Consider the following 23,643-nt stretch of genomic DNA (forward strand, 5'->3'; position numbering starts at 1 on the left):
GCTATAATAATATATCTCATCTCTTTATGTACTGCCATTTGCTTTTCAGGGGGTTTTCTTTTCTTTTCTTTTTAAACATAGTATCATTTTTAAAATACCTTTATTTAGTTTTTTTATTTTTATGTGGTGCTGGGGATCAAACCCAGTGCCTCATGTGTGCTAGGCAAGTGACCCAGCCCAGGAGGTTTTCTTTTTGATCATCACCTTTGATTCTTGTAAGAAGAGATCATGAAGGACACAGCATAGAAATTATTATCTCTAATTTACAATTATGAAGCAGGCCAAAAAGATGGAGTGGCTTGTCTAAGATTATAAGTGTTAGTGAAGTAGCTGGTACATGCTAGAACCATAAGTACTGATTTACTTACTGTGAAAGGAAAAACATGCAAAGTGATGTGGTCAGAAGGCATCTCTGTATTAGAATTGATTTAACCCCCAGCTCCTTTATAAGTTTATAGCATTATAAGTACTGGAAAAAATATTTTGGACTTTCCATATGTTAAAAGCACTTTTTCTAATGGAGAATAACAATAGTGATAGCAGATTGGTGACACTAAAAATACAAATATATGGTGCATGTAATATATCATATACTTCTATCTACTCAAAATTTTTTTTGAACATTAACTCTCTGGTTTTTACAGTGGACTATGAAGCCTAGTAGAATTTATCCACCACACATTCCTATAGTGAGAGGCCAGCTAAAGAGATATTCAGATATTCTATAAAGAAAACCCAAGGGGGTTAGGGTGTGGTTTAGCAGAACAGCACAAGCCTAGCATGTGCCAGGCCCTGGGTTCAATCCCTAGCACCTCAAAAAACCCAAATAAACAAAAATACCCTGAGAGAAATGTAGGAAGATTAATCAGCTCACTCATATGCATGCAAATAAATTATGTGACTAAACAATTGCTATAGCTAATTATTAATTATGATTATTATTGATTTGTTGTGGGATAGCTGATATCAACTGCTTATAATATCAGAAATGTAAATATAAAATAAAAGAAGAAAAATTTCAACTGGATATTTGGAATAGAATAAAGGAAATAATGGGCTGAAACTTTTGGAAAAAAGAAAAAAAATCATCCTCTATGAGGCCTTGTTAGTTTTCAGATTCACCAGCACTTAGGAAGTATGAAAAGATGCTTTCTTAGTCTGAGGCTAGACAATGGCCAGAGCCTGGGTTACTTTCTCCTTGCTCAAGGGTTTGGTATAATACTATTTTAGCTTTTTACTTCTTCTCCCCCTACTGGCAGTAGTAAGCCAATCAATTCAAGAGTGGCACATCCTTACTGTTTTTCCATAAGAAAAGGACAAGGCTTGAGTGTTCACTAAGCTTCTTTTTTTGTCATTAAGAGGTACCAATGCTAAATAGTGGAAAAATTAAACATCTGAGAATAAGAGTCTCCTTAGACCACATCACTCTTTAGCCAAAATTCTAACATATATTGCATGCATACATAATATTTTATGGAAAGCCAAAGGGCAGGGAGGTGCTTTAAAAAAATCATTTGTTCTTCTGGAGGGTTTTCTATTATTACTTTAACTGCATGCAGTTTTTCCTGTTTCCTCTCAATGTTCTGCTTCTCCAAAGGGACTGTGGAAGTAGAAGGTGATAAATGTTGGTGGGAGTTCAAGATATAAAGACTCACAGCCATTCATGCAATATTGAACAAATCAAGTCTCACCTCTCTCATCCATTCCCGAATCGTTTTCCCAGCTTCTTGATGCCATACATTGTGAACAGAGTCTGTCAGTGCCACAGCAGTTACCTTACTTTTCACATCCGCTTCTCGTTGAATCATCTGTTTTAAAAAAGAAAAATAAAATATTGGTTATAATTTTTCCTTCTGAATGCAGCCTGCTTAGTCATACATAATAATATATTAAAAATGAAAAAAGCCATATGCATCTATGGCTCAAAGTTACTCTTTTCTGCACTGAACACATACTCTATTCTTGTCCATAGATGTGAAAAGACCTAATATTTTCTTTTAAAAAGATAATACCACTTAAGTCTTAGAACTACGCAGCTCTATTATTTTCCATGTGGTTTGACAATTCAAGGATTAAAGGGATCACAGGGGAATCCCTGAGGGTTTCTTTTACAAATTTTTTCCACCACTTCCAATTTCATTGCTTCAGGGAAGTTAGCACCTGGGGTTCACTGTTAGCTACTTAGGACTAACTTCTACTAATTTTCAGTACATGGAAGATCAGTAAAGAAAGATATCTTGTTTTAACGTCAATTTAACTAGCCTGTTCTTCACCATAGCCTTGTAATTCTTGGTGTTTTAAATGCCTGCAAAAATCCTTTTTTTCCCCCAAAGTCTTATCAACATTATTTCTCTTTTCAATATTTTATTTCTTTATTTTGGCAAACTATTAAACTTTTTTTCCTATAGAATGTTATGTCTATAAATAGCTTCTAAATAGAAAAAAAAGATCACTCAGCTTGAGATACTGACAAATTTGTCAGTGGTTTGCCAGAAACTGAAAAATAAAATTCTACATAAAAACAATCCCAAAACATCTTAATCTACTAACACTAAAGATCCTAATTTGGCATAAAAGTTAGAAAGTTTAATACAAACTTAGAACTACAAGAAAATAAATAGACAAATTTCACAGTAAGGCCCTCTCTTTCTTGGCATCAAATATCTTTTCTTCTTTTAAATTCTTATATTAAACAAAAAGAACAAATTTTCTCTCATTTGTCATCAATTTATATGAATTGTCCACCAATTATATAACAGTGCACTTTTAAAAAAAGGAAGAATTGAGAATGTTGATGAAAGCTCATACAGGGAAGACTGCAAGGTATACATCTGATACCAAATGATGCCTTTTGGCATTCTGAATTAAAAATGTCTAACTCTAAAATTTCTTTAAAAACAGAATATGTAGGAGCTGGGGTTGTAGCCAATAGAGTGCTCACCTAGCACTTGTGAGGCACTGATTTCGATTTAGAACCACATGAAATAAACAAATAAAATAAAGGTATTGTGTCCATCTCCAACTAAAAAAGATAAAAAAGGAGTGGTAATTTAAAAAAAAATTGAATATGTGCCTTTCCTCTCAACATCACCTGATGGGAATCTAATTCAGCTTTAGAGCTTACTAAGCAGCATTTTTACACCTGAAATCTCCCTGCTCTGATTTCTGCTTATATTAAATCTTAAATCAGTATTGGTTATCAACATCATATTATTGCAAAATTCACCTTACAGTACAAATAATAATTTTGAAAAGCCTATGATAATGCTCTAATTCAATACTTCACATTAGTTGTTAAGTAGAATGCTACTTTTTTCTAGATTTTATGTTAAAAATATTGGCTAATTAGATTATATTGGCACTCAAATATACAAATTAAACCAAGATTAGCTTATAAAAAACAAAATACCATAATAGTAAATCCATCTGGCTAACAAAGAAATTAGAGGCCCTTACTCTTATTTTTCTAAACTATTTGCATTACCAAGCACTATCAAGTATTTGACTGTTTAGGATTAGTAGAATTGTGAATTTGGTGATAATTTTATGTCTAATTTTTCACAACATTTATATTTGTCTCAGCATTTCTGCAGCCCGAGTAGTACAACAACTATTCACAACTGCCATTTCTGTCTAAAACAACTGCGCCTTGCATTTGTTAGCTTGGATCAGTTGCCCTTCCCTCACTTACTGCCTTTCACTATGAATAAGCACTGATGAAAAGGACTGGAGAGTGGCAGCTGTAGGAGTAGACTGAATCAGGATTGTTTCAGAGACGTCAGTCTTAGATGAAGTATAGCTAAAACAAGGAGTGAATGGAGGCGCAGTTGGGCAGACATTTCTATAATATGGTCTATAATAGAAGATCAGAACAGTCTGGAAAACTCAAAAATATGAAAAAGAGAAAGCTATGTCCTCAAAGTCCTTCCCATATGTCAACCTAAGATGGAGTTGGAGCCTTAGGATCCATGAATATGAACACCTTATAATGCCTTGAAAAATTTTGTCTATATGTGCATATGAGTATTTTTCTGGGGAAAGAATCCTTAGCTTTCATGAGATTTTCAAAAAGATCTTCATCTCTAAAAAATGGTAAGTATTTGTGATCTAAACGTCTCTATGTGCTCTTAAACAAGCTATGAAGTACTCAGTAAAAGATCTTTTTTAACAATTTAAGATCAACTGAACTAAAAAAAATCTTTCAAAAAGAGAGGATGATATTACATTTTTGTTTATAGTATAGAGAGTTATTTCACACATCAACATCAACATCTTAAAGCTTCATGGCTTAGTAGGCTATGTATGCTACAGTTACAATTAATATTTGTGTGTATATATATATATATTATTTGTGTCTGAATAGTCAACAAATTTAAAAATGAGTATGAATTAATTCCCATTTTATTCTCAAGTCATATTGAAATTTATGAAGAACTTACATTATTTTTCCTATTTGTGGATGAGGGAACTGAACCTGAGACAGGTTAAGAAACAGGTTACAGGCCAAACAGATACAAAATGACACAATTGTGACTTGACTAGATATATATGTTCTTTTATCAGTATCACATGGAGTCTAATTTTCAGTAATATATAATATTCTTATCGTAAATAAACCTTTGCTTAATGACCTCTCATCTTTTTATGTAGTACTGAGAATTTAACCCTGAATCTAGCACATGCTAGGCAAGTGCTCTACCACTGAGTTACATTCCTAGCCCTTTTTTAGTTTTTATTTTGAGACAGGTTCTTGCTTAATTTCCTAGGCTGGCCTTGAATTTGAGATCCTCCTGCCTTAGCATCCTGAGTAGCTGGGATTATAGGCATGCATCATTATGCCCAGCTTATATATACACAGTATTTCAGTGATTTGGACATTTAAAAAATGGTTAGAAATTGGTCCGAATCCATATCAATAAGGAATATAAAAATTCTTAAAAAACAGCCAAGACAGAAGTAAACTGATAATTAACACCACTTCATAATTATTATATTTATAAAATATATAATGTCTAGGCCTTTCTACAAATTCTATTGATGATGTCAGAATTATTGAAAAATAGTGGATCCTGTCACCTAATATTTTTGTTTCCTCTTAATTCTACCCACTGATCTACTCATAGTCCTTTCATGCTAGGTTAAATGTAATTAACCTTCTCTTTCCTTTACTATTTTATATTTTCTAATCTAATAGAAGCTTAACCAATATAATAAACATCAAGTATTTTCAATAGATTAAAAACATAGGACATACACATAAAGGCTCATATTATTCCTTTAAAAATATTTTTATTAGTTGTTGATGGACCTTTATTTATTTATTCTTATGTGGTGCTGAGAATTGAACCTGGTGCCTCACACGTGCTAGGCAAGTGCTCTACCACTGAGCCACAACCCCAGCCCTAGGCTCATATTATTCTTAACATTTTTGGTGGGGCTGAAACTGAGGGGAAAATGCATTAGTTATTATTTTTTCTTCCAGAGTAAGAATTAAAAATATTTGGCAACTATGGAAGAATGGTGAGATAAAGACCCGTGATCCAGGAGAGGTGTGGGAGGACCAGCTCAGCTGCAGCTGCTTTTGTTTCCTTCCATGTTGGTGCAGCCCTTACACAGAATTGCCACCATCTTGCTGCAGAACCCGCCTTTTCTGTCCACCTAACTTATTACACAAACCATGGCTTTCTTCAAGACCTCAAATGATGTACCTGCTATTCTCTTTTAATAAATTCCTGGCCTACTATAAATGCTTCTTGTCATCCTAAAAGTTCCCAATTTCCCTTTTTGTACTTATAAAACTCTTGTAGTTTTCACCTGGATTTTTTTTTTCTAAGAACTCTGCCATGAGTTACTTTCCATAAAGGAAAACACAAAGACTTTTTAACTTTCACCAAATCAAAATTGAATTTTAAGTTAACTTAAGGCAAGGAGATACCTTGATTTCCTTTAAAGGCAAGAAGAAGCTGATGATACAGGGGTGCTCTGCAATGAAGTCTTTCAAATATTTTTAGTTCAAGGTTTTAGGTTTTGAGAATTATTAGTCTAACCATAAACAATATTGTCAACCTAATGGAAAAGAAAACTCTGAATTGAGTTGACTTCACTCTAAGTAAAAAAAAATAACATATAATTTTATTTCCATGATTTGTGGCTTCGTGGCCATTACACTCAGAGTACTTACTCCTCCTTATATTTTTAAGTCCAAGGGGACTTACTAAAAGAGGTCACTGTGAGTTGCACGTAGATATATATATTACACATATGTACTGTGAAAGTATTACGCTTATGTACTGTGAAAGTTATAGCACATGAATACTTGTACAAGAAAGAATATTCTGAAGAAAATTTAAAATACACGTTTCCATCTGATCAGATCTGATACTACTTCTGTTTATAAGCCTGAAGATCATTACTACTGTATAACCATGAATAAATCGTTGCTCTGGTTAATAGCACAACTAAAGTTTGAGATGCCTTAAAAAACTATATATATATATATAAATGCATATATTTATGCAATAAATGTAAATGGATTAACTCCCTCTAGAGCTGCTTTGGTTAAGATTTCAGATTAAGTTGTGTCAAAGGCTTGGAAAGTATTAAAAACTGGTATTTTTTCATTCTTTCACTATGTAGATTACAATTACACTCAATGCTTCTATTGGAGTGTGGTCTTTATGTGGTTTGATAAATCATAACATTTTACACAAACCTTTCTCCTATCAGTTTAAATTTTTGCATGTACATTTCCTATCATATGGCACTTTGCCCTGTGCTCTCACACTCAGCAGGTTACCAATGTACCCTGTATCAAGATGACTAATCAGCTGACACTGGGTTTGGCAATCTTCTGTGTTTATGTTCAAGACTACTTATTCTTCTTTCTTTTAGGCAAATCAACCCCAATATCATGCTTCTCACAGACCAGTATCATCTTTGCTGTAATATGTAAAAAACCTGGTTCTGTCACTGACGGCATTAGCACCTTAGTGAAATACACATGGGTAGATAAAATGTGAAGACTAAACTGCCCAGAAGGAAATTCAGTTACCATAGACCACACCTCTAATCTGCATTCATTATTTCTCTTTTTGAAAATATAAGCTATCAAGTAAGCAGTCTTCATAAGTTAAGTGTGGAAGTTAAATTCAAGGACTTCAGGGTCAGGTTCCCTAGGCTCAAATCCTCACTCTGGTGAGGATATCGTGAGCAAATTATTTTGACTATTTCTGTGCCTCAATTTTATCATGAGAATGTCACAGGAGATGATTAATGTATTCTTCAATCACAGAGTCATTGTATTAAATAAACAAAATATAAAGCAGTTAGTATAGAATCTGGCAAATAGTACACAATTTTAGTAAGTGATTCCATAAAAATATACAATGTAAACTACTTCATATTTGTAAAGTAATGTATTATCCTTAATCTCTTAGAAGAAGCTAATGACAGTTAACTTATCATGCATTTAATGATACATTTTATTTTTAAAAAGGCATAGATCAAAAAATTGAAAAATTTATGAAGGATTGCTTTTTCCTTTGGTAATGTTGTCTAATACTTCTATAAGGGGTAGGAAAGAGCCAATTATTATGTCTACTTAAAATCTTGTAATTAGAATATTAGACCATTCATGGGCTGGGGGTGTGGCTCAAGTGGTAGCACGCTCGCCTGGCATGCATGAGACCCGGGTTCGATCCTCAGCACCACATACAAACAAAGATGTTGTGTCTGCCGAAAACTAAAAAATAAATATTAAAATTCTCTCTCTCGCTCTCCTCTCTGTCTCTCTCTCTCTAAAAAATAAATAAATAAAAAATACTGAGATGAATATATTTTAAAAAAAATTAGACCATGCACTTGAAAACGAAGAAAGAATTGCTGAGGCAATTCTGTGGAAGCTCCACTTTCCTTCCACCACTAAGCCTTTTCAGAATGACTGGAGCTGCAACAAAGCATAAATCCATGACTTTGCAGTGCTGAGTGAAGAAGACAGTCCCTTTACCATTTTGCTTTTCACAGAGAGGGACTGGACTGCATCTGTGTTTTTAAAAAGATAAACAATGAGCTGAGTGTGGTGGCATGTGCCTATAATCTCAACAACTTGGGAGACTGAGGCAGAAGGATTGCAAATTCAAGGCCAGCTTCGCAACTTATTGAGGCTGTCTCAAAATAAAAAATAAAAAGGGCTGGTGATGCGGCTCAGTTGTAAAGCACCCTTGGGTTCAATTCTCAAGGGTGGGGGAGATAATCAACATGATATAAAGAATGTTCAGAGGAAGGCACTATAATGTTGTGGTTAAAAGCAAACAAACGTACTTAAGAATTAGACAGACTTAAGATTTTTACCTTTGGTTAATTATGGAAAAAAGGGGAATAATAGTAATTATTATTCTCCAAAATGGGAATAATAGTGTAGTCACCTCCCAGGGCTGCTGAAGCGTAAAGAAGACAGGGCATATAAGAAATCAATGATGTCAGCTGTTAATTATTACCTTGATATTCATCTCTAATTTCTAAAATGTATCCTTTTTTAGATATGGTATCTATGTACTCTTCAGTGAAATCAAATTCATGCTGACAGGGGTAGTGTTTTTGAAGAGTCATACAACTACTCCACCAATCTCCATTCTCACTACCTCAATTCTGCAAAGTGACTTGGGCTTACTCAAAGGTTTTTTAAAAAAATAAGCTGCTATAAATAGTATGACTGTACAAGCTAGTTAATGCAAATTGAACTAGTATAATTATTAATAGTGTTCCCTTTCTGTTCTGGTTTAGATAGTAAAAGTGTATAACACAGATGTCACATGTGTATGTCACAGATGTTAAATGCTAATCGGTAACCTTATAAAATTCCATTCTGTTCAATCCTTAGCAAAATAAAGTATACACTCCAAACCAACAGAATTATCACTATAAAAATAACCATGTAGGAAAACTTCAAGAAATATTTTTAAAGGTTTCTAAATTCAAAACTTAAAGAGCAAGCCTTAGTGCTGTGCTGAGCCCCTCACAGATGGACATGCAGTCTCACACCCTGGTTAGGTAAACATGGCCAGCTGGATCTCCACTGTAGAAACAGGATAAGACAACATTCTCTTTTCCTGTGCTTTGAAGCCCTAGCTTCAATTCTTGCAACCTTTGTCTAATTTCAGGAAGGAAAAGGCTCTCCACAGGCAGAACACCAAGGGATAGGGTATGTAAACTGAAACTTCTTGGGTCACATGCATTTATGAAGATAAGTCTCTAGCCACCAGTTAGGGAATGGCAAGTTATGATTTATTATTGCAGGCAGCCAGAAGAGAGCAGTAATAACTTCCTTTTCCTTTCCTGCCTAGACCACGCTGCCACGTGCAGGGTTCCTCAAAAACAAAAAAGCATGTGTAAGGTAAGTTTAAAGGAAAAGAAAAGAGGGGGAAAAAAAAGCAAACATTAAGTGACTGACAATCTGGGTGTTGGGAGAGAAGACCAGTGCTTTACAAAAATACACGATGGAGGGGGCGAGTAGTTGAAAAATGTACCCTACCAATCAATAAAACAGCATCTATTATATGAAAGACAAGTTAAGTGTAAGGAAAAATTAAAGGTGTCAAGTACCAAAAAATGATATAAATGATCCTCAATGTGACTTAATTGATAAAAGGTTTATTATGCAATGAGAATGACCATAGTAGGTGACATAAAACAATGATATGAAAATTATAATGACTATATATGAAAAGCCTATATTATAAAAATATAAGGAAGGACTATGTACCAAGAAATGTTTTTGGCACAAATGTGTAGCAAGCATGTTCACAATATTCAGTCAAAAATCAGTTTTGAGCTTTTATTAATTGTTATATTTTGGAAATACTTAGGCATATAATTAAGTATATTTCAAGTATATAAGTACTCAAGAATCATCAAACATTGAATTGCTTAAAATGTGCAGCCAAAAGATTTCATTAGGCTCAGGAGAGGCAAGTATACACATTTATCTTGAAGAGAGTTAACACCTTTAAGTTTTAAAGCATACTATTTTCTTTTGCTCTGAGAATGTTATTTAACAAATTTCACTTACAAACCTTTACATTTAATTTGCACACTGATGTTTGGTGGATTTGATTTTTTTCTAAAAAGTTAGCAAAATTACTCTATAAATAATAGTTTTATAATATTTTCAAGATCCAACTACCTGTACTATTTTCAATATACAGAATGTAAACTCTGTGAGCTGGCATGAACAGAGAAAGCAGTATTCTACTTGATAAATTGTTCTAGATAACACAGTAAAACTATAAATTTGAAGCTGGCATGATTTCTAACTTTTAGGAAGAACTTACAATTTAGGAAGAAAGGTAGTTCAGATATGTTCTCTAGAAACAGTTAATATTTTAACTATGTATAGATTATCTTGGTAAATTGTACAATTCCTTTTAAGTAGACTGGTAGTTGAGGGATTATGCACCTGTTTTCAAGATGAGAAAATTCATGCTAGAGAAAGTAGCTTGCTCATGTTTACATACTTAGTAAGTGGCACAGCTAGATCTTGACTAATCATGTTGTTGTTACACCATGGCTATTGAATGTAATATCCTTCATTTTTCCTTCTTAAGTACTTAAAATATTGGCAATGACTGATTTCCTGTCTTTCTTTCACACTGAAAAGTAGGCTTAATGAAGGCAGAACCATATTTGTCAACAATACATTCCCATTTGCTATACACCGGCACATAACAGGTGCTCAAAATGATTTGTGGAATAGAGGTGCTATTTACAGAAATGGAAGAGATCAAGGAAGGTGATGATTAGGAAGCTAGAGAGATGCCTGGTTTGGTGTATTTAGAAACAGTTTGCATTATATGTTGGGTTCCCTAGGAAACAGACAAAGATAGTATTTAGCATGCAGAATTAATAAAGAAGTATTCTTAAGGATCAACAGATAAAGAAGAGAAGGAATAAAGCAGGAAAGGGCAGAGAGAAGTCAATGTGGTAAGCAGGCCCAATAACACTCTTGCACAACCCCAGAAGAGCCATGGAACCGAATGGCCCTTCACATTGTCCCAAGTTAGGCCCAAATGGCTTGGTATTTAATATCTCACATTGTGTGGATGGGCCCCAAAGTGACTGAGGCACTCTCCGGTGGGCATGACAGCTAAAGGCTGCTGAGAAGACTCCAAAGAATTAAGGCAGCAGGGTTGTGGTTATGGCTCAGTGGAGAGCATTTGCCTAGCATGAGTGAAGCACTGGGTTCGATCCTCAGCACCACATTAAATAAATAAATAAATTAAATAAAGGTGTATATATACCTTTATTGAAGGTGCACTTGAGTAGCATCTGTGTCTATAACTGAAATTACAGCATTCACTTACTGTCCATTCAAATCTAAATTAGCCTGTTTATGTACCTAGCACTTTACTGTCTTATTTGTATACTCTAGAACACATTTTGATAATTATCTTATTAATATTTAAAGGACCAAGTAGATTCTCTTTGATTTTTAGACCTCTCATAATCTGACACCATATTATCACATTTCAGTTTGCATTGTTGTCCAACTAAAGATCATAAAGAGAAAAACACAAGCTAAAAGAAGCAATGACTACTAACAAAAAAAAGAAATAAAAATCAAGTTTCAAAATTGTTCTATAAGTCCACTGGGGGATGGTTTGATTTTTGAATTCCCAATGAAAGGTTTGTTAGATAAAGCAAGCTATTTCTGTGATTTCAATCTTAAATACACCTAAGTACCAAATACCCAGACTTCAAATACATTACTTAGTGTTGCTAATAATAAGATCAAACTTAATGGTGTTGATAGGGGAAAGAAGAGGTGAGCATGGTCAGAGAGATTCATTGTAAAAGTAGCTACTTAGCTTCTCAAGTCTCAGCCTTTATTCCTTAAAATATCAAGAAAATAAACACTGCACTATCTAAATCTGGAGACTAAAGGCATCTGAGATTTCAATTCTTTCCCAGATCTTAGCTGCCCTATGTTCTCAAATATTTCCAAGTTTTTGCCTCCAGAAACTCCAGGTAATCTTCATTTAATCACATTTATTATTTTGGTACTGAGAATTGAACCCAGGAGTACTTTACCAAAGGGCTACATCCCCAAACACTTTTTTGAGAAAGGGTCTCACTAAGTTGCTCAAGGCCTCACTAAATTGCTGAGGCCAGACTTGAACATGTTATCCTCCTGCTTCCACCTCTCAAATTGCTGGGATTACAGACAGGAGCCACCATACCTGGCTCAATCACATTTCTTCAATGTAGACTCATGTTCATACAGCTGAAATGGTGCCACTGATATAAAATGTATATATGGTAGAGAGGAGAATTTGTCTTGATCAGCTCAGTCAAAATTACCTAAATGTTTTTAAAGTTGGATGTGCTAATCAGTTGTGGGTTTTACAGATGCTAGACACTGGGACAGGTTGACACCCAGTTTTAAATAAAAAAATGACATCACTATAAAAAGTGTAAGCCACAGGCTTCCTACAATGTTTTAAAATATTTGAACAAGGATCTCCAGATGGCTCTTCTACCTAGGAACTTATGCTGAATATCTGAAACTTCTGTTCCTGCTTAAACATTAAAATGAATACTCTTGCTGGAAGAAATTTCTATTCAGTCAACTACTTTTAAGGACCATTTAAATGCACAAGAAACTGACCAACAAATTCAGGACAATTTTTTTCTTTACTTGAAACATAATTCTGATTATATATTGGAGACATTTTCCTTTCAAAAGCATACCTCACATTCCTGAAATGATAATGAAAGTCTACAGAAATAGATGGTTTGAAATGTATTTATTTGAGATAGGACTTTCAGGAATTGTATTTATTGCACAAAACCATATGAATGTCGGGTGAGAAAAAAGATGGGACAGGATTGAAAGTAGCTATTTACTGCTATGTATATGCATCTTCATTTCACAGAGAACACACATATGCACTATATATAGTAAAAGAGCACTTCTGAGTTCATATACTAGTGAACCATAAACAACAGTCACTATACACTAAGTGTCCTCTATCAATATCCACCCTAATGGAAAACACTGGAGTAGCACTTCGGATCACTAACAGTAAGAGAAGAATCCTGAAACCTATCATTTAGACATCTGATGACAGCTCTGATGCATGAGTGCATTGAAAAATTTACACTGAGGAAGGGTGACATGTGAGTGAGGGAGAATGATTCTCTAGGCTATTTTTTAAAATTCCATTTTCTGTCATGTGTCCATTCCTTAGCACTCTTTGGAAGGCATTCCACCAGTTGAGTCAATGATTTAGAGTCCCAATTTGCCTGTTTCACAAGTCTGAAATAATTCAAACAGCAAGAATCTAAAATAAATAAAATACTCAGGCAGCACAGTACAGGATGTTTAATAAGCATCAGTATTTATTATGGTAGGTGGCAGGATTTTTGTTACATCACACCTTTTGTTAAGTAGGCAATTTAGTCAATATGAAATCCTATAAAATGGCAAAGATATAAAAAAAGAGTCAGTAGTTCACTAATTTAGAAAGTCAATTATATGTCACTGTTTCATATCAGGTTAATTACTACATCTACATTTTCAGAATTTTAACGTAGTGCATGAAAGGTGACAGACTGATAGTCCTGCAGGCTGAAATTCTTATACTATTTTACTGAGTGTTAATAATATAAAAAGCAATATAGAAAACAGAATTATTCATAGGTTTTTATCTAATGAGATTGTAAGTAAAATAGACATGGTACAGAACTGGGTGAACAAGAGAAGTGTCTTCAGAGAAATTTTATTGAGGATGTACAGTGCAAGCAAAGTGATAACTTTTAAAAATTTATTTTATTTTTTTTGCATTACTGGGGATTGAACCCAGGAGCTCTCTACCATTGGGTTACATATCCAATTCTTCCTATTTTTTTTTTTTAATTTCGAAACAGGGTCTCCTTAAGTTGCTGAGGCTGACCTTGAACTCATATCCCTCTACCTTAGCGTCCCAAGTCACTGGGACTATAGGTATACACCACTGAATCTTGGGTGATAGCTTCTATATAACTCTTCTAGGCATTTATGTATGAAGGAATAGGTGTTAAATATCAACAAAGGAGGAGAGAGAATGACATTCAAAAGAAGTCAAAAGAAGAGTCCTAGATTAGAAATAAAAAGTGATTCCTGGAGGGGAAGGTTTACTGTAATCAGGGGTCTAATGAAAGGGAGAAAAAGGTGATACCACAAAAGAAGACTATGCATAGACATGATGAACGAATGTTGAGTTTCTGTAGTTCTGATTCCTTACCCACTTTCATGAGAACTCAACCTGCCACTCCTTATTGTGGGTGTCATGCTGAAATCTACCATACTACTTTCTGTCACTAAGTTGTCAGGCAAAGCAAGTCTTCCCTAAGTCTGTCTCTTCCCACACAACTATCAGCACACACTATGATCTATTAGTCCCTTTCCTCCTTAAATAAAAAGGACAATAAACTTATTGCTGAATTTTCAAGTAATTGAATTAAGTTTTCGAGAAGATAATTTGATGTTGATGCCACTTTTTATTCAGTCTGTAGGAGTGGGTGGATTAGATTCTACTGCCTTCAAATTCACATTCTAATACTTATGAATGCAATGCAATTATACCTCTTATGGCTTTTATGTAGAAGTGATGCTATTACATATAAGTAACACTATGGCTTACTTGGATTCTCCATAACAATGCATAGAAGAAAGAATGAAAAGCATTGTCAAGGATATTGACATTACATAGTCCAATTGCTTTTTGTATAGTTGAGAATATAGGCGAAGTGATTTTACAGTTACTTACAGTATGAAATGGGATAACATCAGTATCAAAATCTAAATTCCACAACTGATAATGCCTATCTTTCACTCTATACCATCCAAGAGCACAAGTGCCATTTGTTCCTTGCTGGTACGGGTTTCCTGGTGCTTTGCTGCCTTGTAATGTACAGGCTCCAAAGTGATTTACTTTTATGCAAGTTGTGGGTTGACAGGCCACCAAGTGGTTTGTACACATAAACTGCTTTAATTCTGTGGACTGAATGGCTGTTGTTTTGTTATTTTTCTGATCAATTTGGCAGGTCAAGTCAGTCAAACTGGTTTCTTCACACAGACACTGCCTTACTATGGAAATGAATGTGGAAACATTCATCTTTGTCAGAAATTATGTCAAATTATTCAAATTTATTGGTGAATTACAGCAAACATCCCAGCTGATGAACATCTCAGTCATATGTTTTTTAGAGAACACTTATGGTCGTGAAAAGATAACATTACAACGAGCTTTCCCATTCTGAAGCAAAGATGTTTGGATAGAGAATAGGGTCTGTTATTCAAGACAATAATTTATTCTAATCATAAAAAATCCCAAAGATGCCCAGAATTGTAAGTACTGAAATATATCCCTTTACATAGTGTTATTGTTTTTTTCCCACTGTGCTGTGGTACTCTTTCAGGACTCTTGTGACACCATCTCTAAGACCTTTTCTGTCAATTTCCATCTTTTCCAGAGACACACTGTGGCCTTCACATTAACACAGCTTCTCTGGCTTGAGGTAATAAATGATTAGCTACAGCACAGTGGTGTGATGTTCATGTTATTCTTTGCTGTACTACACCCAGCAATGTCTCAAAAATTAATGCAAGTATATCAGTATCTGAAATTAACTTTTTATAGCCAAAAGCAACATCCTGCTAGGAGGAAAAAAACCTATTATAAATGGGCTGGCATCTGATTGCTTGTAGATGGTTAGTACCAGGAAAATAAGATTTCGAATTATAAAATGTTGAATATAACAAAAGCTGCCCCATAGTTATTAATCAGTGCTTTGCTTATGAACTGATAGGGTCTAACTAGGTGGTGCCTATTCTTAGTAAGTGACAGATCTATTACCAAAGATCAGAGAGGAACTTGAATTAGCTACTGCTCTTATGATGCTATATATAGAAATAATTAGAAAAAAAATGCTTATAAGAAAAATAACAGCATTTATTTCTGAAGCATTTATTAATCTTGAAAATATTTTTTAGGAAATTATATAAAACTAGTTACTATTTTAATACTAACCTATTTAAAAGTATGTTATTCAGTAAACACTACCAGGAAAACACTTCGGAAAAAAGAAAGTCAACCTAGAAATGCACATACTCATTTCTCTTTGAAAAGTTTTAATATAATTTCTCATAAAGGGCTTTAGTAAAAAACCAATTTGTTATGCTGCAAAGAAAAGGAATTTTGCCAATTTTATTTAAAAACTACCCTCGTGTTTATGCTCGGGTATTTTATGGGTATTCTAACCAAACTTAACTATACCGGGACTCTTTTCTATGCCTTTTGAGCATAATATAAAATGTATGCCGTGAAAACTTTAGAATCTGCAAAAATGATTTATTCAAATCACTGGTTAAAAATTAGTACCTTTAGATAAGAAATCAGGTATATTAAATATATTTTTTCACACAGATAAGATATGGCTAGAGGAGAATATAAAATTATACCAGTTCTTTCATGGATCTGATTTAATTAGAAGAGTAGGGTAAAATAGTTTTCTATATTCTACAGGATACCAATTTCTTTCCATATTTGGAGAAGGTAAGAATAGAAGAGAAAGGAGGAAGAGAGAGTTTTACTTTAAAAGCATATATTAAGTGTAACAAAACAATTCCATTAATGTCTTTAGAGATTACAGGTAGCATCTTAGTTTAAAACTTGAGTTTAGAATGGGCAATACGATTCTAATATATGAACAGGAAAAAATCTATGTCTTTAAGATTTCAAACTATAATTGTCAATTAAAAATGTTTAATTACTTATATTGTTATTGTAATTTTTATTTAGTGGCCACAGCTCTAAACTATAGAGTTTTCTCTATTCATTTTTAAGTGATTAGCTGAAATAAAGCATTAATAACTTTTAAAATAGTTTTTAAAGTCTACAAGTCACTTTGGAATTAAGTGCATGCTAAAAATTACAAATAAGATCATTGAAAGACATTTATATAAGCAAAAAGGTACAAATTATTGCTATTTGCACTTGTCATTCATATTCTTTTGGTTATCTCTCTTCTTGACCTTTAGCCAAATGAATCACACTAACTCTTGAATGCTTTCTCTCACTTGATTTCTAAAGCTGTTCATCACACTTGCTGGCTAGAAGCACAGCTGGCAAGGGATCTAAACCTCATCACTGGGCAAACTTGCCCTTCTGGTTTTGCCAAGAATGACATTTCCAATGGGAAAGAAAGTTACTGTATGGGACATTGGATACTGTATTTACTTGTGAGAACCAATAGATCCACTTCATCTGTTAGCTGTATATATCAGCATTAGAAATAAAATCAAAATAACAAAGAATCAAATTGCCTAGAGTTCTTCAAATTCAATTGTTAATTAAAGTACTAGCAAAGACATCAGCTGAGTATTTTTCCTCATTTCCTGAAGAAAGATGCAACTGAGGATAAGCAGTGCCCCCTAGTGTCAATAACTACAGACAATAAAAGCTAGAGGAAAGTTGCTAATTTTAACTGAACAAAATAATTAAAATTATATGTATGTAATAAATTATAAATTCATTATTATTCAAATTTTATTTTGTATGTATATAAAGGCACACCACACATTTATTTAATATTAATTTGCTCAGGAATATGTGTATGTGTGTGAGTGTGAGAGTACCCTAGGGTGCATGCATACACACGGGCACACACACACTGTACACAGACTGACATGGCCAAGATGTCTTTAATGTTCCAGGCAGCTCAGAAAAAAATTCCACCCAGCACAGCAGACCATGCATGAAGCGGGTGTCAGCAAGCCCAGCAGAATCACTCACTGTGAAGATGTCTAATAGGAGCTGTTGAATACACAATACATGCAGCATGGCCCAAATGGCTAAACTGGAATGACCAGAACTGAGTCCGAAGGTTTCAAATTGATCTAAAACTGTAATTAAATCTGTAAGAGTGTTTAAACATTTTTCTCTTCATGTTGGTAAAAGGAGGTTAGCATAGTTAGCCTGTATTAGAGACTGATTTCAAAAATACTGTAACTTTTACTGTGCATATTCTGAATGTTAGATCCTGAATGCTAAATACAAATAAATAAAATACACATATTTCTTGGGAAGAAAATGCAACACATAACTCATATTAAAATATCACATATGCTTTATGGAATTTAAATACATTTTTTCATCAATCTAACATATGAGAAAACTTAAAAGTTATATTTTATAGACCAGTCAGGTATCTTAGAGTGACAAAAAGGCAAAGTAAGCTTCTCATTTCCTGAAATATTAAGTTACTTATTTATCAATAGCAATTTTAGTAATGAAACCCACAAATGGGGGAAAAGGGAAAAAAATCCATACAAATAAAAATGATAAATGATAAATAAGAGAAATAGAAAAAAGCCAGGAGGACTAAATGTATATGTCTCAAAGAAACTACTAATGAAACACAAATTAGTAGGAAAAACTATTGCTTAATTTTATTTGTAGAAAAAGCATAAGGCAAAAGAAAGGTCAAGGCTATTTAAAACATGCATTTTTATAGAAATTCATTTGTAAATTACTTTTCCATGTGAAACAATAGTGGATATACTACTAGTTTCGAATTTTAAAAAGCAAGAAACATAACTATGCTTTTAAAAAGCATGCACAGTAAAAAGATTCCCGTGTGCATTTCACTTGTTCTATTTTAAAATGGGGAAGGTACAAATGCAATAGTTAAATAAGGCATAAATAGAATGTCCACATGACATTTAAGAGTAGTCAGGTATTTAAGACCTTTACAATAAATTCTGATTTCAACACAAGCTGAAACTTCAAATATTTAAATTTAGAAAAATGTTCTAAAATGTGTAAATCAAATTTTTTTAGAAGTTTAACTTTGGTAGGACTATCAAAAATCAGGTAATTAAAGAAAAATAACAAACCTTCTTACTTGTAACACTATTTTGGTAATTTTCAGAAGGAAGTGAAACAAGGATGGACAAATTTATGTTCATATTTACTGAATTAATATACATATTGTTGCATTAAAATGAGATTTCTCATAAAAATCTAAACAGGAAATGGAATTTTATCCCATATCATTAATAACAGGAATCATCTTAGTTGACTGTGAGAAGTTAAATCTATTTCTAATCATGAGTCCTTATTTATTTTTTTTAATGGTAGAATACTTGTACAACATGCTATAGTACTTGGCACTAAACACCAAGTAAATTCCTGCAACTCTTAAATAGGTTAAAACATTACACATAGGAAGTTGCCACATTCTTTAACAGCTTCATGAATTTTTGTTTTCCTAGATACTTATAGTTTTCATCTTTAATTCAACTATAGATTATCTAATGGTTATTTGTTACTAGTGGAGGAGATTTCTAAACTCATCTCAGAACTTGCCAAAATGAAATTCCCAAAAGATCCACTATGAAAAAAAAAAGGTAAGTTCAAAAGGCAGAAATGGAACATATTAAGAAAAGTTACCATTTTTGGAGATAAAAAAATCAGAATTTTTGTGACTGAACCCAGAACATTTCTATATGTGTTGAGTTGGTGAATGTCTGAATAAATATCCATGGCCAGATTTTTTCTAGTAGAAAAAGGGAAAAGTAAGCAGATCCACGCCTGTTGCATGAAAAAGATATGGGAGTAGGAGGATAAAGACTGTGAAGTAAGGTTTATATATAGCTGGATAGAAACAGTGGTTCAAAACTCATCATTCCTCAAAGCTCAAGGAGAAATAAAAAAATGTTCATAATCTAGGTACTCTGTTATCAGTATTAATATGCCCATGATTATATTTGATCTCTTTCTAGACCATCTCAGATAAAACAGTACAATAATCAATTTGGAAATACATGTATGTAGACACCAAAGATAACTTTTTAAAAGTGTGCTTTCAATTTTACCTAAAACTTTCATAAAAATGTTCAAATAGCTTTTTGATGTGTGTTCTAAATAGCTACAAATGGTAAGATTCTTATAAAGTTCTTAGAAGCAGAAGGAGTATTTTTAAAAGATAAATAACCTCAAATGAAGCTATTTCCTTAACATATATCTATTCATCCAAAAATCTAACAAGTAAAAAAAAATCTCTTCAAGTATGTATCTGTAAAGCTCATTCAGTAAGTTTATATATATATATATTTATAATATGTAGATATATATGTATATATAGATGTAGATACGATCATATCTATAAATAAAATGAGCATAATAAAACTTTAATTGACAAATCTTATTAAATTGAAAACATTTTCTTAAGATGATAAAACTATACTATATTTTCAGGAATGATTTCATATTATGAAAATCTAGAAAGAATAGAACATAAAGCCAGTATTATTTCTTTATTATTTCTTTAGCAACAAATCTTAAATGTAATTTACAGCCATTCATATTTACCAATAGGAAATAAGTGCTCACATGTTACCTTCAGGAGGGAGGTAAAGAAGAGTAAGAAAAATTAGTAAATTACTTATCATTCAGAAATTATATAATTTTAAATTTACATATTTATTTCTCAAAAATATTTTGGCATAAAGCAAAGTATATCCTTTTTAATGATCTATGTTTAAATTTTATTATCTTTATAAAATTGAAACTTTTATATATGCTGAGTTAAAAATCAAAGTTAAAACTTAAGTTTTAAACAGAGACACATAATACCATACAGAGTGATAGAAAATTTACAAGCTCATTCTGCATGATGAAATACCAAATTTTATTTCACTTGTTAAACAAATACAACTATATCTTTTGAGATTATATAAAGTAATACATTTAAATATATAATTAATGATTTTTATCAAAAAGTTATCATGGTGTAATTAGAAACCAAGATGCAAATATGCCATAACCAGAAACATGGTAGCTTCTAGAAAACAACAATCTAAATGATGAATTGTCAAAGGGAAACAATGAGAACAGGACTGAAATCATTGTGTCCTTCCTTGTATGATTTAAAAATTCCTATATTCGAAAATCCATTAGCTTGAAAGTTTTTTGGCAATTCCTTGATTCTTCATTAGAATTGGGAACAAAGCAATGGATTTAACTGGACAAGTTTTTACTTGTGGCTAAGTCTCCATCTTCATGCCTGCTAGTACCTCACAGCAAAGGCTCCCAGCTTCCCCAGAAATGTACTACATTGCGTCAGAGGACAGTGAACATACTTCCAACTGAGATCTCCACACCACTGCATGGGAGAGTTATGGAGAAGGAGATTTACTGGTCTGAAGTCCTGGGTATTACCTGAGCAGTAATAAAAGAGCAGGCAGTGTACTGCATTCTGATAATTATACAAAGGCCAAGTTAATTTTTTTCCACCAAATACTGAATTGCAGTTTTTCAGTTTGGGTTCAAAAAGCTGAACATGTGGTATAAATTTTGGCAAAGGAAGCACAGTACTTTTGACTAAACTAGATGGCAGGTTTGTCTACCTTAAGCATGTATTTATATCTATGTATAGTTGCTCTTGGTTACTGGTATTGGGGCTTGTGTTAAGTCTTAAAGGGGTTTTCAGTGAATCTTCTGTAGCAACATGTGTTTGTAGGTTGTATGCAATCAGTGGTTCTTCGAGTAGCTAAGGAAAAACACTTTCCATTATCTGAATTAGCTTGTTTGTCCATTGGTTGCTGTGAAATATAGATACTTCTCACTTTTGAGGTAAAAAGTCTCTTCCACTCATGAGATAATTCTATATCTAGCAAAAGCTTAACACATATACACACTCATTCAGATATGCAAATTTAACCACCAAAAACAAGTGAATTATGCAATATGATGTACATTCCATTTTAGTTTGAGAAAAATGTACAAACAGTATACAATTACATTCCAGAGAGCTATACTTGTACCAAGTTGAGACACACTGAATTAAAGTTGCAATGTAATACTCATGTTTCCTTAGACAGGATTCAGTTTTAAAGAGCTGTTTTTAAGTATTGAAGAAGTTTTCCACTTAAAACTTTTATATGCCTTTTTCATTGGCATTTTTCATATTATTTTCCCCTAAAACTACCAAAGTCATACTAAATCATCAGAGGATAATTTTGTGATTTTTTTCATATTTTTTACTTCTATACAACAAAATTATCAAAAATTCCAGATATTCTATTTAAACTCCAATCACCTGCAAACCTAAATTTTCACCATAAGCTTGTATTTCTTAATGTCATTTGTATTAATAATAAATCTACTTATGAACACTAGCTGAATAAATTTCACATAGGTCATGTATATCTCTTTAATGTTATAACTTTTACAGGACACTTTAAAACAGTAAATCACATTATCCAACCATTTGAAATGGTTATTGTCCTTGTAGAATAAATATTTAATTCACTCCAGGTTTAATTTTAGAGGATTAATTCTAGTATTTCTAAGTAAACAAAAGAAATACTATCTCTAACATTTTAGCATCAAATTTTACAAACAGAATTATTAATTATGGTTTATAATACACTGAGTGATACTAGTGATACCACTAAGTGAAATAATTGATAACATTTTTACTAAATATAATTTTTATAATTTGACAATATTCAGAAATAGAAACCTGTTTAATAAAAATAAAGAAGCATACACAAAAATATCCTGATTTGTAGTGTTACTAAATATACTTTCTAAAACTAAGGAATAGTCATAGCAGAGTTTAATCACCAACAGTACAATAATCAAATTCAGCCAAGACACATTTCTAAATCTTTGCCAGAAGTAAGCTGCTTATAAATTCACATAGGTTCTGATAAAAAAGAAAGCTGGTCTGGAGAAGGAAATTGCCTTGCATATTGACAAAATCTTACATTGTCTCATCAATTCCTCACTATGCAGTAAACAGGTTGGAGGTAATAGGCATTTTCTTGATAATTAGCTGTGTAGGCAAATATGTTTTTTTGGCAGACAATATGAATGTTGATTTAAGGACTTGCCAATAAGAGTGCTAAGCAATAAAACGTTCATTGCTCAATTTCTTCCAGATTTGGTTGAAGACTTAATCCTTAAACTTAGGTTTCTATTGTCAACAAACAATACACTACTTTCATAAAGTTATGATGTAAAATATATCACACCCATAATTAATAATAGATCTTTAATCATTTCCAGATCTGACAAGTTTATATGATTCACATTAACATTATTAGTAATGATGAATAGCCCAGGCAAGTCATACTGAACCACTGTTTCATAATGAAACAAATAAGACGCTTTATTTTCTTAAACATATAAAGTAATCAATGTACATCCCACTGAAACTAACGCAAGTAGTTACCTACTGCAAACACCAGTAATTTTAGTTTATGTCTAGGTATAGGAGATCTTTAAAGGAAATGGTTTCAAGCTGGAATCAAAATACACTGTTTGAAAAACAAAAATAGCACAAGATAAGTGGCATATACTCTGGCAATTTTCTTTAACATAGCTTTTTCAAATACAATCTAGTCTACAGTACACTCAAACTTCAGAAACATCCAAATTGGTTTTTTAAAAAAAGCGCAATACTTTTCTCACAAAAAGGGCCTATACTCAAAGGAACATCTGAATAAAATTGAAATATCTGTAGTAAAGTTTTACCTTCTCCCTAGAATGTTTTAGATGAACTCAGTATTACAGTGTATTCCAAGAAAAGACAAAA

General features: G+C 32.8%; 1 protein-coding gene across 20 annotated transcripts in view; it reads right to left on the reverse strand.

Moving 5' to 3' along the window:
- Positions 1–23,643, reverse strand: part of Arb2a (ARB2 cotranscriptional regulator A) — a 446,980-nt gene that overhangs the window by 153,617 nt on the left and 269,720 nt on the right. For all 20 annotated transcript variants that reach the window (XM_078044944.1, XM_040273170.2, XM_040273175.2 and 17 more), the window contains one exon: positions 1,692–1,808. In XM_078044944.1, the coding sequence (XP_077901070.1) occupies positions 1,692–1,808 (117 nt within the window). The remainder of the gene's footprint in view (positions 1–1,691; positions 1,809–23,643) is intronic.

This window comes from Ictidomys tridecemlineatus, chromosome 1 (genome assembly GCF_052094955.1).
Source record: "Ictidomys tridecemlineatus isolate mIctTri1 chromosome 1, mIctTri1.hap1, whole genome shotgun sequence".
In the NCBI taxonomy this organism is placed as follows: Eukaryota; Metazoa; Chordata; class Mammalia; order Rodentia; family Sciuridae; genus Ictidomys; species Ictidomys tridecemlineatus.